General features: G+C 32.0%; 1 protein-coding gene across 4 annotated transcripts in view; it reads left to right on the top strand.

Moving 5' to 3' along the window:
* The first annotated feature begins 223 nt into the window (after positions 1 to 223).
* LOC124448598 overlaps positions 224 to 15,664 on the top strand; it is a 33,226-nt gene continuing 17,785 nt past the window's right edge. The window contains exons 1-16 of one of the 4 annotated variants that reach the window (XM_046999558.1): positions 224 to 241; positions 526 to 719; positions 5,050 to 5,120; positions 5,203 to 5,248; positions 5,469 to 5,654; positions 6,210 to 6,265; positions 6,547 to 6,709; positions 6,823 to 6,919; positions 7,292 to 7,367; positions 7,982 to 8,107; positions 10,071 to 10,296; positions 10,500 to 10,608; positions 10,874 to 10,963; positions 11,470 to 11,559; positions 12,604 to 13,310; positions 13,403 to 13,781. In XM_046999558.1, the coding sequence (XP_046855514.1) occupies positions 564 to 719; positions 5,050 to 5,120; positions 5,203 to 5,248; positions 5,469 to 5,654; positions 6,210 to 6,265; positions 6,547 to 6,709; positions 6,823 to 6,919; positions 7,292 to 7,367; positions 7,982 to 8,107; positions 10,071 to 10,296; positions 10,500 to 10,608; positions 10,874 to 10,963; positions 11,470 to 11,559; positions 12,604 to 13,310; positions 13,403 to 13,781 (2,578 nt within the window). In that variant the 5' untranslated portion in view covers positions 224 to 241; positions 526 to 563. Of the gene's footprint in view, positions 242 to 387; positions 720 to 5,049; positions 5,121 to 5,202; positions 5,249 to 5,468; positions 5,655 to 6,209; positions 6,266 to 6,546; positions 6,710 to 6,822; positions 6,920 to 7,291; positions 7,368 to 7,981; positions 8,108 to 10,070; positions 10,297 to 10,499; positions 10,609 to 10,873; positions 10,964 to 11,469; positions 11,560 to 12,603; positions 13,311 to 13,402; positions 13,782 to 15,664 lie in introns of those variants that run through there. The other 3 variants (XM_046999559.1, XM_046999557.1, XM_046999560.1) reach the window with 3 other exon arrangements.

Raw genomic sequence — 15,664 nt, 5'->3', positions numbered from 1 at the left:
GTTTTGTATTTGACTTTCACAATCGATGCAAAATATAAATATTCATAGGAAATTTGACATACTGCGCTATCTTTGTGACTGCAAGTCGTATGTGTGGGAAAATTATGTGAGAAATGTGAAAAATGTTTCATTCTCGTTTCAAGTCTAAGTAGAACCATTCCACTTAGAAATTTTGTCTCGTGAATTGAAAAGTTTAAAATATGAAAACTTTAGCATTGCAGTGATGTACTGAGAATTCCAGGTATAGAGACGATTATTATTTTCAGATTACATTTCTGTCACGCAACATAATTAAATTACGAATACAAAGCCAATCTTTCACTTTCTAAATAGCTTGCGCAACGTTAAATTCTGCTTATGAAAATTACCGGTCGAATAATTTATATAATTGTCATGAACAGTCTCAGCGCAGTTTGGAATAAACTTTCAGAGGAAAGACACTGAAAAATAAAGAGGATTTTTCAAAAGTTAGTTATCTTTTAAAACTAGCAGGTTGTTAAACCTTTTTAAGTAAAACAATTTTAGGTGTTAAACCAGTTCTGTCGTGCAATTTCTTCGTGTGAATGTCAACAATGGCGGAATCGACATCTTCAAGTTCTTCGGAAGGCAATGAATTGAATGAAATGAGCGAACAAGCCCAGCCAGTTCTTGTTACGTTTGATGATGTGTCAACAGCTCAGTCAAGAATCCAAGATAGCGTGCCTCAAACTCCTTGCGAGGTAACATAATTTTGCGAATTTTATAAAATAACAAATTTAGACAAAACTTTACTGTCAAATAAAAACTTACTTTAGTATGATCAAAAAACTATGTGAAATGCAGTTTGGTTACTGTCATTTAACATTTTATTTGCTTGTTGACTTTGATTGATTTTTTACTTAAATACTTATGAAATTAAAGTATCGAACATAATTTCTCATTAGATACGTTTAATTCAATTTCGTAATTATAAGCAAGTTACAAAATGTCACAAAGCGGACACGTTTTACTGAGCCAATAAATCCTGGACTTGTGACAATTAGTTGACGTAGTTTGTTAGACGCTTCTAAAAGATGTTTATTATACTTAGAGGTTAAAAAAATTATGGGTCAAAAATGAAGAATACTGACCAGTTACGGCCAGGGGCGGATTTAGACTTTAGCAAACGTTGCAAAAGCAACAGCCATAATTCTCGAAAAATATCAGTCGCCAAATAATTGCATAAAATGATTTATTTTAAAAATTTGTATTGATGTGCAATGCAAGTAAATTCAATAAATTGTTAAATTGAAGCTATTCGGCGATTAACATGAAGTATTTGCTCATAGATCAAGTAAACGCGATCGCATCGTTCAAAATCACCCTGATTTGGATAATGCTGAACTCGCCATAGTATGTTGCTTAATTTAGCGAAGTTTGGCTACAGTCAGGCAGGCTTGCTTAACCAATCACATTGCTAATTGTGGCAACAGTCGAACGATGCTTAGCCAATCATATCACAAATCACGGCAACAGTGGCAAAAGTTCGTTACCATTGCGTAATTTGCTTTATATAACTTAATTTTTTGTGTATGTACAACTTATTTGAGCATTTTGGGCAACATTCACTATGTCATCTCACAAAACGTTGAAATAACTTCAACATTTGTTAAATAAACCGTTTTCCTTTAGGGGAAAGGCCACAATCAATGTGATTTTATCACTTCGGCAAGAGTGCAATAGAATCATTGCAGCTAAATTGAGTAAGGCCGGGGTCGGCGACATAAATGTCCATATATGCCAATTTTCCAAACTGCAGTTCCCTAGAAATAATGAATTACGCTGCATAAATCACACCCAGTGAACTAAATTGATAAATAATACGTACCAAACTGGATTTCACATGAAATTCGACAAATTTTGTAACTTACTCGACTTTATGATGCACTTTATGCTACAGTGCAAATGAATTGTTATTGTGTCAAGTTTTCCAATAAAATTGTACTGTAGATTGCTGTAGGCTCAAAGGCTCTATGACTTCTCATTGCACATGCCTTAAATGTTTCATTTAATATTATTTCAATTGAGTGGTTTGTTTCATAACATGTATTTGAATTCATTTGTCATTTCCAACATCTGCGGCAGTGAAAATTCCAAATAAAAATGAAAATTCACAAATGAAAACACACAAATGAAAATTCCAAAATACCAACTCAATACTTCAAACTACCATTCATCGGACATTACTCACGACACACACAACGCAGACTTACAAACATTATGAAACGCTTCTGTACAGATATTGACATTCGACTAATTTTCACATCATTCAAAATCAAAAACTTTTTCTCATTTAAAGACCCTATCCCTGATTCAATTAAATCTATGGTGGTATATGAATTCAATTGCGCGGGATGTAATTCCCGATATATTGGCGAAACTTCGCGCCATTTATCCACAAGAATCAGGGAACATACCACAACAGACAAAAACTCTCATATCTACCGACACCTTCTAAAATCTCACTCATGCAAAACCAACTATTCACCCTCTTATTTCAAAATCATCGACACTGCCGACACCTCATTAACCCTTAAAATCAAGAAATCCACATTAACAAAACTAACCCTGACCTCAATGTTCAAGTTTTTAAATTCAATACAATATTTAGTTTATAATACACTCGGACGCTCCTCATTATATTATCTTATTTCCTTTTTATTGTTCTAATTTATGTATCATATTACTTTTATATAAACCCTGTATCACCTATTATTTCATTCATACTGAAGATGGCATCATGACATGTCGAAACATGTCTATTTTCAAAAAAGTTGTCGTTTATATTAAATGTGTATCTGCGCTAGTGATATGGGCAAACCCAAGAGCATTTGAAATTTAAATTTAAATGTCAAATGAGTCATTCCGGAATTTGATTATTGTCTATATGGCTTCTATTGCATGGATAGATTATTTATATAAATGCTGATATTCTAATGTAAGTAATGATTGTGGTTATATCATAATGCATAGTTTTAAAGGACATGATTTTGATGCAGGAGAATATCATGTGTCTTCCCTGTGAAATTGAAGTAAATGTATTGCTGTCATAACTTATAAACCATTTAAAAGATAATGTTTTATTTTTATGTCATTTGCTAATTTGCACTTATTCCATTGTATATCAAAAGATAGGACTTCCGGTTATGGCAATTTCTTTATTATTCGTGGTCCATTGCAATGTATGGTGAAGAAACCTTAATCTCCTGTCTTTGATGCATTATAAGCATTGAATTGTTTATGAACATGCCTTATTATCCTTCCCACTCCTTTGATTGAACATTAGCATAAGCAGGGTGCATTTTTTGTTGTAAGGAAAATACATTTGCCATGTATTTATCTAATGCTGCACTTCATTGTATGATGAAAAAGATCCAATTGAAGCAATTTTTGAAGAGCTTTGTAGAAATGCTTACGTGATAAGCTTTGCAAACTTTCCATATTTAATTCCAAATTTGAAGGAAATCGCTATTTCGACCATATTAAATTTCAAAATGTCCCGGGGGAGGTTAACCCTAGAACTCCATACGGGGACTCGTTTCGCTACAGTCATGTAAATTGCTGGATCAACCCCTGAGTTATGCATAATGCAGCATGAAACATATCTGGTATAAGTTCTTTAACGTTAAAAATAAACATCACAAATTCCACAGGCATTAGGGCAAAAAGTGAATTGGTTGTTGACTTTCGCCAACGCAATTACTGTGGCTAAAGTTACAGAGTTTTTGTTAAAGATTTTGTGGAGATTTGAAAAGGGCGAGAAATGCTTTTCTATCAGAAAAACGAAATTTTTGCAACGTTTTGTGTTTAAATTTTTACAGTAAGGTGGATTCAAGCCACAGGATGTTTCTTTTTCTTGAGATCTTTTTGTGGAATTTAGATTGGAGTTATATTTCCTGTTAGTTTTTTGGTGACTTCTTTGCAGGCATCCATTGTCTCAACTTAGTATAAAAATAGCGTAGCCCAAAACGTTAGGTTTTGTGATGTAGCCATCTGCCTTCTTTAGTATAAATTGACTTACACCCAAAATTAGAAATATCACCGATAACTAAACGAACTCATTTAATGTTCAACGTCAATGTCTACAGCGTACGATCGATCTTACAACGGTTGAATTACTTTTATTTATACGACATAATAAGTAAGGATAAATAACGGAAAACTATTTGGAACTATAAAAAATATTGTCATCACTGCACATAAATGCCTTTTAAAATAATCATTTAGTTTTTCACACTTGACTTAATTGTTTACGAATGACAGAAAGGATACGAGAGCATATCCTACATAAATTCCTTATAAAATAAAAAATTGAGCAAAAATGTCACTGTCAAAGGGAAACCTATAATATGATGTATAAAGTATGCGAAATGTAGTTTATGTGCTGTCGTTGATTTTTTTTAATTCTTTATTAAATACGTATCAAGTATAGAACACAATTACTATTAACATAAGTTTGTTCAATTTCGTTTTTATCAGTAATTTGCAAAATATCACAAAGTAAACACGTTCTATTGAGACAATTAATCATGGACTTGTCACAATAAGTCGATCTTTTGTCGTAAGACGCTTGTAAAAAGGTGTTAAGGTTAGGGTTTAGAAAAATTGTGTATGGAATTGGGAGATCAAGAGTTCTAACTAGTTACATGTAAAAAATCGTTAAACACTCATGTTGCTAGGACTTAAAAAAAGCAATATATTCCACAGGCATTAAGGCGTAAGGAAAAAGGTTGTTTATTGACTTCCGACTAAACAATACAGCCAAATAGTCATAAGTTATAAAAAATGTTCTTAAAGGACTTTAACAACTTCTTTTGAGGTGAAAACATTCACTTTTCAATTTTCACTTGAAGTAATTAATCATCAAATGCTTTCTCCATAAATGTTGATTATCGCTCGTACTAATTTCTTTCAAAAATGCTTCAAAAAAATGTATTTAATGATGATTCTAACTGGCGTGCACGTTTGACTAATGGAAATTGTTCGACTAGTGCAGATCTTCAAAAAAATAATTTTCTGTCATCTTTGCAGTACTCAAAAATGTCTGATGCACTGGGTATGGAAGTGTATTTCAAAAAAGATTACCTTTTACCCACTGGAAGGTTTGTAAAATATGTTAACTGAGCAATCTATAATGAGAAATGGCGAAGTTCTATTTACTAACGATGAATCACGTTTTTCTAGTTTTAAGGAAAGAGGAGTAAGAAATGCACTAGAAACGCTGTTTGATGTACGGTTAAATTGCTCTTTGTAATAAAATATGTATATATACATCACATAAACACATTCTCTTTGTATGAGTACATATACCTCTTTAATTTACATAACATTCCTTAATGCATTTACCACTTTTTCTCTCTACTTCATGCATCACTGTATAATACAATATCTACCATCTAATTCACGTATCCTTTTTTAAAAAACATTAACCTTGCCTATCCTCATCTTAGGATCAAAAGAGAAAAGGGGTGATAGCTGCCTCAGATGGAAACCACGCCTTTGCTCTATCATACCACGGGCAACAACTAGGCATTCCAGTCACGGTTGTCATGCCAAAGAATACACCAATTAACAAAATTGCATCGTGTAAAAAATACGGCGCCACTGTACACGAGCTAGGGACGAATCTCATTGAGGTAAGTTACAGAATCAGTAATTGCTTCTGAAAGTTAGCCTAAAACTTGAGGAAAAGATTCTTTGACGTTTTGACGTTGCATGAGAAGATTTTGACATAAAAAAGATTCTTGCTCCTCAGCCTTTGAACTTAAGTGCTTATATGAATAAGACGTCAGACATTAAAAATTAAGATGGACACATAAATATCTTAAAATATACTAATATTTACAGAATTACTCTAGAATAGACCAGTGCGTATATCTTAAGATGTCCTTGTGTAATTGAAAATATAGTAATGATGGAAGTAAAAAGACAAGTGTTAACTGCTATTTTACGACTTTTTAATTTACTATAATTTGTTTGGAGCATGTTAACTATTTTTACTGTGAGCAAACTCTGTTGAAATATAATTTTTCATAGTATTTCTTCAATGTTTTCACTCTTGAAACTCTATTTAAACATTTCATGTAATAACAACCCTTCAAACGAGGGACGTATAGCGAAATGTTTTTGTGTAATTTTGACCTTCATGTTGTATTTACAAAAACCGAAACGCAACTATTTGAATATTATAGTCAGAAAACTTCGCCCTGGAAATGGCTGCGACAAAAGAATTGCAATACATCAACGGGTATGTGACGAATAACTACAGCCAGCTTTTTATACAAGCAGATTCTCAATATGGCATAAAATAGCAAAATTTCTTTCTTAGAAACGAGATCAAAAAATATTTAACAAGTGAGACGACGAATAAATATTTGTTGTGAATATTTGTCATAAAAGTTGTGTAGTAAAAGATCTGCAAGGTCTCAGAAGGATCAATTCAGATAATGCTAACTGTACTTAGGGTATTTGATTACTTTCAAAAAATGATATTTTCTGACTACACATTGATTTAAATTTATTTATAAGATGCGACGATCCCAGCATCATTGCAGGAGCCGGAACGATGGGTCTGGAGATTATGCAACAAGTAAATGATGTTGATGCTGTCATTATTCCTGTGGGTGGTGGTGGGTTGATTGCAGGTGTTGCCGTTGCAGTGAAGGAGCTAAGTCCAAAAACCCTTGTCATAGTGAGTAACTGTCATAGTGCTAAAGTACAAAATATTTGATGGGTATTATTGAATTTTATCCAACTTCAAAATTCAAAGAGTGTAAAAATTAACTAGGCATTAATAATTTATAGGGTGTCGAATCAGAGCAATGTGCAAGTTTTACTGAAGCAAAAAATAAGGGTGAACTAGTAAAGATAGATGCAAATAAGGAGATAACATTGGCTGATGGTAAATTATTAACTTTCTTTTTTCATGTCATTAAAGATAACAATAAAATATTGACGTAACTATAATGTAGTTGGTGAACAGTAAATCAATAACTTAGCTATCATATCATCGGTGATAGTTTTTTAATAATGTGACTGAATTTTAATTGGCTACTGGAAAATCCTAAAATAACTGTAAGGTAAGGTTGTATTGGCTTTTTATAAATCATTGAACAAAAAGAAACATGTTTGGGGTAGGAATCGTTAAATTAAAAACTAACTGTTAGATAATTAGAGTGCCACTGAAGCATCACGGACTAACTGCTTGTGTTTAACGTATGTCACTGGTGGGAAATAGTTAAATCATCTTTGAAAAAACCATATTCTTTTGCAGGTTTATGCGTTTCGAAAGTTGGCATAAATGCCTTTCATACAGCAAAACCTCACATTGATAGAATGATCACAGTACAGTAAGTATTGACAAAGAAATAAAGAATAGTTTAACACATGATATTACGTTCACTTTTCATTCATGCATGCAGTTTCTTGAAATTCAATAAGTGCCTATCATTAAAGGGTTTGCATCTGCTCTAGTGCTTTATCTTCAGTTATTTACCTTTTGAACATAATGCTTCTGTATATTTTAAACGCAAGGCTCGTTAGCATGACAGCAAGTTTTACAGTTTAATTTATCATAATTTTTCAGTTCTTTAAAAAATATTATATGTAGGCTTTTAATATGTAATATTCTCATTATAGCATACTTTAAAAAACATGTTCGTAGATGTAGGGGGTCCAGGTTAGTAGAATCCTGGTATGGACTATTGGTGTCGAAACGTCAGTGAACATCAACAACAACAGTCCTTCTAACAAGTCAACTAACCTGGCCGATTTACATCTACAAACATGTAATAATACTCCTTGCTTCAAACCATTTACTTTTTTTTCAAAAAAATTGAATTTTTCTCCAGAAAATGCTTATATTATTTAAATATTCCATGTTTTGTAAAAGTTATATCAAAATAGAGTTTCTAAGGAAGAGTCAATATTTGAACTTTGTACTAAATTATTAATTTACACACAGTGAAGATTACATCGCACTAGCTGTACTACGATTGCTCGAGGAGGAGAAAGTTACAATTGAAGGTGCTGGTGCAGTTGGTCTTGCTGTCTGCCTTACAGAACAAGTGCCTGAACTAAAAGAAAAAAAGTAGGTGTAATTTTTTTAAGATTTAATTCGTAAAATGTCTATTGTTGAGTATTTTCCTCTATCGATTTCCGTTTTTTCAAAAGAGAAAAAGCCGTTGAATGTCAAACTTGTGTCTTTATTAGGATTGATCTAATGTTGAAACTTAAGACCTCATATACTCCAGTCTAGTGTCTTCGTCTTGTTTTTATATATTCTGCTTTAGTATCTTGATCAGGAGTGGTCAGAGCATGGTAAAATACATATAGTAAGAGTAATATGATACAGTTATAGCTTATGCGGATTTGAGTTTATTACATATAAATATTACAATAAAGTATTGCTTTGAGGAAATGATGAATGTGTTTAGAGACTGAGTATAGTGTTAAAACTTGAACGTTAAGATTAATGTAAGTTTTGTTAATGTGAAATGCTTTTCTGCTTGTAAGTGAGATCAAAATCAAATTGGTGTGTCACCAATGAAAAGAATTAGAGATAGGATATTTGAATGAACAGTAATTTTTGATTTTGGACGAAGTGAAAATTTGTTGGTAATGTTTGATAATTAGACCGATAGCGTAGACGACGGTGCAGCAAACTACAACGGTTTGTTCCAATATTATACTTAAACTAGTAATCTGAAGCTATAATAAAGTATAAAATATATGAACGATGTACTATTTTACTTAAGATAAATCCCTCCCAATCCTTACTTACATTTGTGCTAACCCAACTATTAATTGAAACAAATAACTCATAAAATATACCTCATTTTCTGCACAATTCAAGAGCTTTCCCCGAGCCTCTTGCTTGAAAACAGTAACTGATAATGATCTCAAGCTGAACGCCATGAATAATCAATTACTTTATATAATATAAATGAAGCAAAACAAAACTTGATGGAGCAATAATGTTTATAAGTCTGCGTTGTGTGTGTCATGAATGATGTTTGATGAATGGTAGTTTGATGTCGATTTTTTATGGATTATTCCCTGTTGACGGTCGTGGTTGTTGTATCGCAAGTTTTGGTGTTTACTTTGCAATTAGTATTTGGTGTTTACTTTGCAATTTTTTCTCAGGTATCTTTTGACATTTCTGTTTATGAAGTGGACATCTAGTGGGAAAGAGTTGCGTAATAGAAGAGATTTGATGTTTATCATCTTGTTTTAAAACCATTGACACTGCATAAACTACATTTTCATTTAAAATTAAAGCATCACTTCAAATTGATAAAACTAACACAATATGTAAATACATTTATCATTAATTCAAACCAATATTATATTGCATTATTCAATATCTATTATATGGCAATAATGTCACTTCTGCCAAAATGAAGCGCTTTGATTGACTTAGAAGTATTTTTGCTGGTCCATTGTTTTCTGTAATGTATCACGGTCTAAAAAATGTATTTTCTAGAGTCAAATGTAAACAAACTTCGGTCGGATATTTCTCGGTAAAAACCTCGAGCTTGGTTAATAAGGGCTTAATAATCTACTTACAATTGCTTAAACTATCAATGTATAATATTACTACTTACATCATGTATTGTATGCAATATATCCTCGTCTTAAGGATGGCATTATAAGAAGTCGAAGAATGTTTTTTTAAACTTGTCGTACTCGTTACACACGCTTTGTAAATAATGCCTTTACAAAGTTATGCTAAAACTTAATTCTTTATTTACTCTAATATAGTTTCTTCATTAAGAGTGATCTCATGTTGAAACTTGTATCTTTTTATAATCCAGTCTAATATTTGCTTCCAGACTAGTTTGATATTAAAATTTGAGTGCTTATTTTACATTCTAGACTATTTGTTGGTAGTAACCTTATGTTGAAATTTGTGATATTATATACTCCAGTCTAGAATGTCTAATGTTTTGATCACATGTTCTTGAGTTATTGTGTATTTGCTTGATGCCCCTTATTTTACAAGAAACTATTTTTTTAAAAAAATGAATATAACGCTCTAATGTCGTGTTTAGGGTTGTCATTGCTCTTTGTGGTAGAAACATTGATTCAATTGTGTTGGGAAGGTGTTTGGATCGTGGCCTGGCCGCTGATGGTCGTTTGGTGCGTTTCGTGGTCACAGTAAGTGACAGACCTGGAGCGATAGCTGATGTCACTCAACTGGTGGCCAGTGTTGGAGCAGACGTTAAAGATATTTTCTACGAAAGAGCTTGGTTGTTTTCAAGTGTATTCAGCGTCCAGGTAATGCATTGCATGATCAGCATAGGGAATTTTATATATAAGATGTCTTTACCATAGTAACTATATTACATCAATTTGATCTTCGTGTATAAGTGCTTATTTTATAGTGAGGATGATGCATAAGAAATCATTGTACATGATCTCTCAATTTGTCCGAAATTTCAGCTTATAATTTCGATACCTCCTTCCTCTATCATATGTAGGTCAAGATTGTGGCCAGGGTGCGAGACCGTAATCATGGAAAAAAACTCAAGGAAGCTTTGATTTCAGACTACAGCGACGAAGCAGTGATTTGGCCTTCTTTCGATAACGGTTCGCAATGACAATATTAAATACATTTTACGTAATTTACAAACAGCCCAAGATTGGCACCTATAAATTCTATCAATGCCATGATTATTTATCATATAACAGTAGGTATTATTGTAAACATAGAGACATTTTTTTAGCATGAGATCTTCAGGAAGCAGACTTCACGCTTTCCACCAATCACACCTCACATAATGTCTTAATCACGTGAGATGTTTTGGTAATTACATTATTTTTCTGTGATTTAAGACTAATTGCATTATCGTAGGTTCTGGTGATAGGGAATCTTCGCTATATCAATCAGATAAGGATGATAATGATGTTGACATCGCTGACAAGCTTTCGGGAGAAAGGCCAAGTAAGTTATAGAATTTTATAAAAAGCTATTACCTTGAAAATTTTAAAGTGCTGTGTTAAACGCTGAATACGAGCAACAATCTATAGCCTATTAAGTTGCTTATAACTGTTATATGTCAATTAAATTCTAAAATTTCGAGCTAATGAACCTTTTTAAATGTCATTTGTTAACGAAATTGTTTTAATTGGATATTTTTTATCTAATTGTACATTTCAAATAACTGCATTAATGTAGATTCTAAAAAAGAATCACTGCCAAGCTTTCTATAAAAAGGCCAAGTAAGTAATAGAATTTTGTAGGAAGACCTACCTTGAAAATCTTAAAATTATTTTAAACGCAGAATACGAACAACAATTTATAGTCTAATATGATGTTTATAATTATATTTGAAACAGAATTCTAAAATTTAAGTTAATGAACCTTTTTAAATGTCATTTGTTAACGAAATTGTTTTAATTGGATATTTTTTATCTAATTGTACATTTCAAATAACTGCATTAATGTAGATTCTAAAAAAAGGGAATGTTTGCCATATCAGTCAGAAAAGAATGATAATGAAGTTCACTTCACTGCAGAGCTTTCCAGAAAAAGGCCAAGTAAGTAATAAAATTTTGTAAGACTCCACCTTGAAAATATCAATATTATTTTACACGCAGAATACGAACGACAATTTATAGTTTAATATAATGTTTATACTATATTTGCAACAAAATTCTAAAATTTCTATTTATTGAATCATTTAACCTTTCATTTTTAAGTGAAATTGTTTTAATTGCGTATTTTATCATGACACAAGACGGCGTTTTTACAGTTGCTAAAATCATACAACATACCACATGATAATTTCTCTTATCATCGCTACAATGTTGTTGAATTTATAATTGTATAATAAAACAATCATTAAATTCAGTTTTCGCATGACATCAAGAATTGTAACATTGACCATAATCGAATAATTCTTGGTCAACTACCTGCAATTCATTCTCGATATTTTTAAGTATGATGTCATATCAAACAATTATTTGATGAGGTTGAGTAACAGCTTCGTATCATAACATTGACTGAACAATTCTTGATATCATGTGATATACTAGTTTGATGGTTATTACTACAGAATAGCTTGACAAGATTGGGAAATTTTTGCTCAGTAAATTTTAAATATTGTCATTTGTGTGTTATGTTGGTAGCTGAACAATACAGTACAGCTAAATCTTTTCTTAGAGGACTTCTATTAAAACACGTTTTCAGCTGTTACTAAAACAAAAAAAAAACAACACACAATGTAGAACCGTTAACGAAATCAAGAAGAACAGCATAACGTTTATTGTTTCAATTTACATGTGACTATCATCAAAAATTATTGGAAAGAAACACAGAAGCAATACATGTAACTCATTATATCACAAAAAAAGTTGTGACTAGACAAACCATTAATTTTAAAGTTTAAGCTATCTTACAATATTAACAGATTTGACTGCATATCTGAGAATATTTAGCATATTTAATCGTTGATGGTACGTTTTTTTTGCTAAAATGTACAGTATCGAAATCCTGAGTGCTCAGTAAAGAATTTTGAGCTAATATTATGTATTTAATTGCATTCGTTTACTTGGATATAATACTTTTATATCTGTTTTAAGAATCACAATCGCAAGAGTGGAAATACATAGGTGAATCAGCAAAACATAAAAAAATGTTTTCTAAAATGACCCAATTTTGGCCGAATGGAGAATTTTGTAAAATTGTGGGAGATGTACGTGTGATTTTCTCAAACGAGTTTTGCATTGGCAAAGGAAGTGATGGAAGCCGAGTTTTTCTGGGACTGAAATTGGATGGTTACGGCAAGGCAGTGAAACGAATATTTCGAGATAACTGCATTGATTCAGCTCATCAAGAAAAGGAAATTTTAAGTAAATTCAACGCAAAGCAGTCAAAATATGTTGTCAATTATTACTCCTTAGACGAGGGTACCGGAACTGAATATGTGTATCTGATATTAGACTTATGTGAAGACTCACTAAAGAATTTTGTCAAATCGTCTACTTTGCAAGATCTTAAAAAAGCTCTTCCAGAAATTGTTAAAAACATTCTGAAAGGATTAGCTGATCTTCACAGTGGACAAGAAGCTATTCTTCATCGAGATTTGAAGCCGTCCAATGTTCTCTTAGACTCAAAAGGCAACTTTCTTATAGCAGACTTTGGTATTAGTCAAATTTTGAAGAATGAAACAAACACATATGAAAGCAAGGCTAACAAGGGAACCGAGTATTGGATAGCCCCTGAATCATATTGTGAGGTTGAAGATTCAATTGATAAAGGACGGTACAAAAAAGAATCTGATGTATATGTAAGTGTAGGAATGTTTACATTTACGTATTGTACATAAACTCAATTTTGCGGCATTGTATTGTTGCTGTTACAACTTTTATATTATTCTAGAATGCTGGACTGGTGGCTTATTATGTTGCAACAAAAGGGAAACATCCTTTTGGAACGAAACGGCATAGATTGGATAACATGTTGAATGGAGACCCTGTTGGCTTCAAGGAACTTAAGGATGAAAGCTTAAAAGACCTTCTGTCGTGGATGTTAAATCTGAAACCCGAAGACAGACCATCTGCTAACATGGCGTTAAAACACCCATTTCTGATGTCAGATGACGAGAAATTTGACTTGTTATGTAATGTTGGTAACGAATTGCCTACTACGACAAATCATACCCAGTCAAGTGTCGCTAAACAATTGGATAGCGAAAATTCAGAATGGAAAAGTAAAATAGATCGTGAAGTATATGACTTTTTAAGAAAGGATAAGGTGCGTGATGATAAACATAGGTATAGTTCTTCATGGACAGAATGCTTAAGACTTATTCGAAATACTGATCAACATTGGGGTAAAATATCAAAGCAAAGTTCTCTACCAGAACTATTTTATAAGTATGGAAATCACAAGAAATACTTTCTCGAAACATTCCCCAATCTCCCTGTTCGTGTCCATGTTGCTGTCAGGTCAAACGACGAATTGAAAAACCGTCCAAAATAAAAAGATTTTAATATACAGTTGTTAAACTGCAAAACAATTTTTGAAAGACAATTGGCAAGTACAAAATCGAAGATACAGTTTTGAAAGATCTTCTTTGCATTAATACAAAACAATTTTTTTCTGATAATACATAAAAACGTTCTTGGTGAATTTAATGTATTCAACGTAATTATTTATACTTTATTAACTTTTAATTCTTGAATAGACTTTAGGGTAAGTTTAAAGATATTTACTTTTGAATTTTGCATGTTTAAGATATAGATGATGTAATGTACCTTCACCCAATATAAAAACCATCATAGCAACGAAGATAATAATCACAACTTATTACATCATTTCGTAGCACATTAATTATGGTATTGTAATAACTAAACTCATTCAATTGAATAAAACTGAAACCATTTGCTGTAATTTTGAAGCTGCGCTCTCGGATTGAAATTAATCTACGATAATCTCGTTTCAACTTATTAACATACGCACATCTTTTTTATTTAGACTGTTTTTAATTGCGCTCGTCACTTTCTTAATGGAAATAATTTTGGGCGTAAAAACAGTGCTAAATCATTTTTGAAAGAGAAAATATCAACACAGCTTCAACCTGAAATAACTTATGTGAAAATTGAATGCTGTATTTTTTAAAAATTAAGAAACTTAATTAGCCAATTGCAGTTGAGTCTCTTTTTGAAAGTAATGGCGTATTCACCACTTCAAGGCATCCAGCATGGAGACAGAAAAATTTTCAAACAAATTGAAAAGTTCACGAATATTTTTTCAGGTTTTAGTCGTCTTTTTTAAAAGTTAAGTATGGATTCATGTAGAGAAATGATCTCATTTTTTAGTGATATAATTATTATTTTAAATTTATGTTTGTTTTTTAGGTATTATTACTTTATATAAAGGTATGTGCTCGTAACTGCGATGATAGTTTTAACTTTGGTAAATATATAAAATATACATAATCACTTAATAAAAATTTCCGGCGCACGGTCTGTTACAATGGAATGGGCCGAGTTATTGTTTGTTTATACAATTTAGTGATTTATTGGGCTGCCTATGGTCGTATCGACGACGGCGGAAACTCCATTTTTGTCACTCATACTTGCATCTTAAAATATTATATAGGCATACATATCTTTATCTAAAGTAAAAACTGCGAATGTTTTGTTTCCTAAACCGTAAAAAACAAACAAACAAACAATGCGGAGCCTGCTCTGATTCTTTGGAGCTGCTCTGATTCCTTGGAAGGGTTTCCTTGGAGTCAAAACAATTTTATTCAAAAAGCCGTATGTCGATGATTTTGCTTTTATATATATTTTTTGAAACAATACTGCTGGAAATTTTTATAGAAAAAAAATAGTTTAAAATGATAGAAAAAACGATGCAGCCGGAAAATGCCGAAATTGATAGAAGACTTGTTTCATACTATTCTTTGACGAAGTCCTACAAAAGGTTTGCTAAATTACAAATACTTTACGACGTGGTGGCGTCTTAGACTTAAATCACTCGCGAAAATTTGGCGACGTCTTAGACTTAACATCGTGTTTGCTAAATCATTCTATTAAGTTTTCTTTGAAATGTGTAAGTTTTTGTTTGTGGAGGAGAAAACGGACTGATCACGTTCAGTTCTGTGGAGACGTTCAACTTTCTTAGGAATTGTTG

This window comes from Xenia sp. Carnegie-2017, unplaced genomic scaffold, assembly GCF_021976095.1.
Source record: "Xenia sp. Carnegie-2017 unplaced genomic scaffold, XeniaSp_v1 HiC_scaffold_23, whole genome shotgun sequence".
Taxonomy (NCBI): Eukaryota; Metazoa; Cnidaria; class Anthozoa; order Malacalcyonacea; family Xeniidae; genus Xenia; species Xenia sp. Carnegie-2017.
Note: the sequence above shows the minus strand (reverse complement) of the source record. Positions and strands in the feature narration are given on the sequence as shown.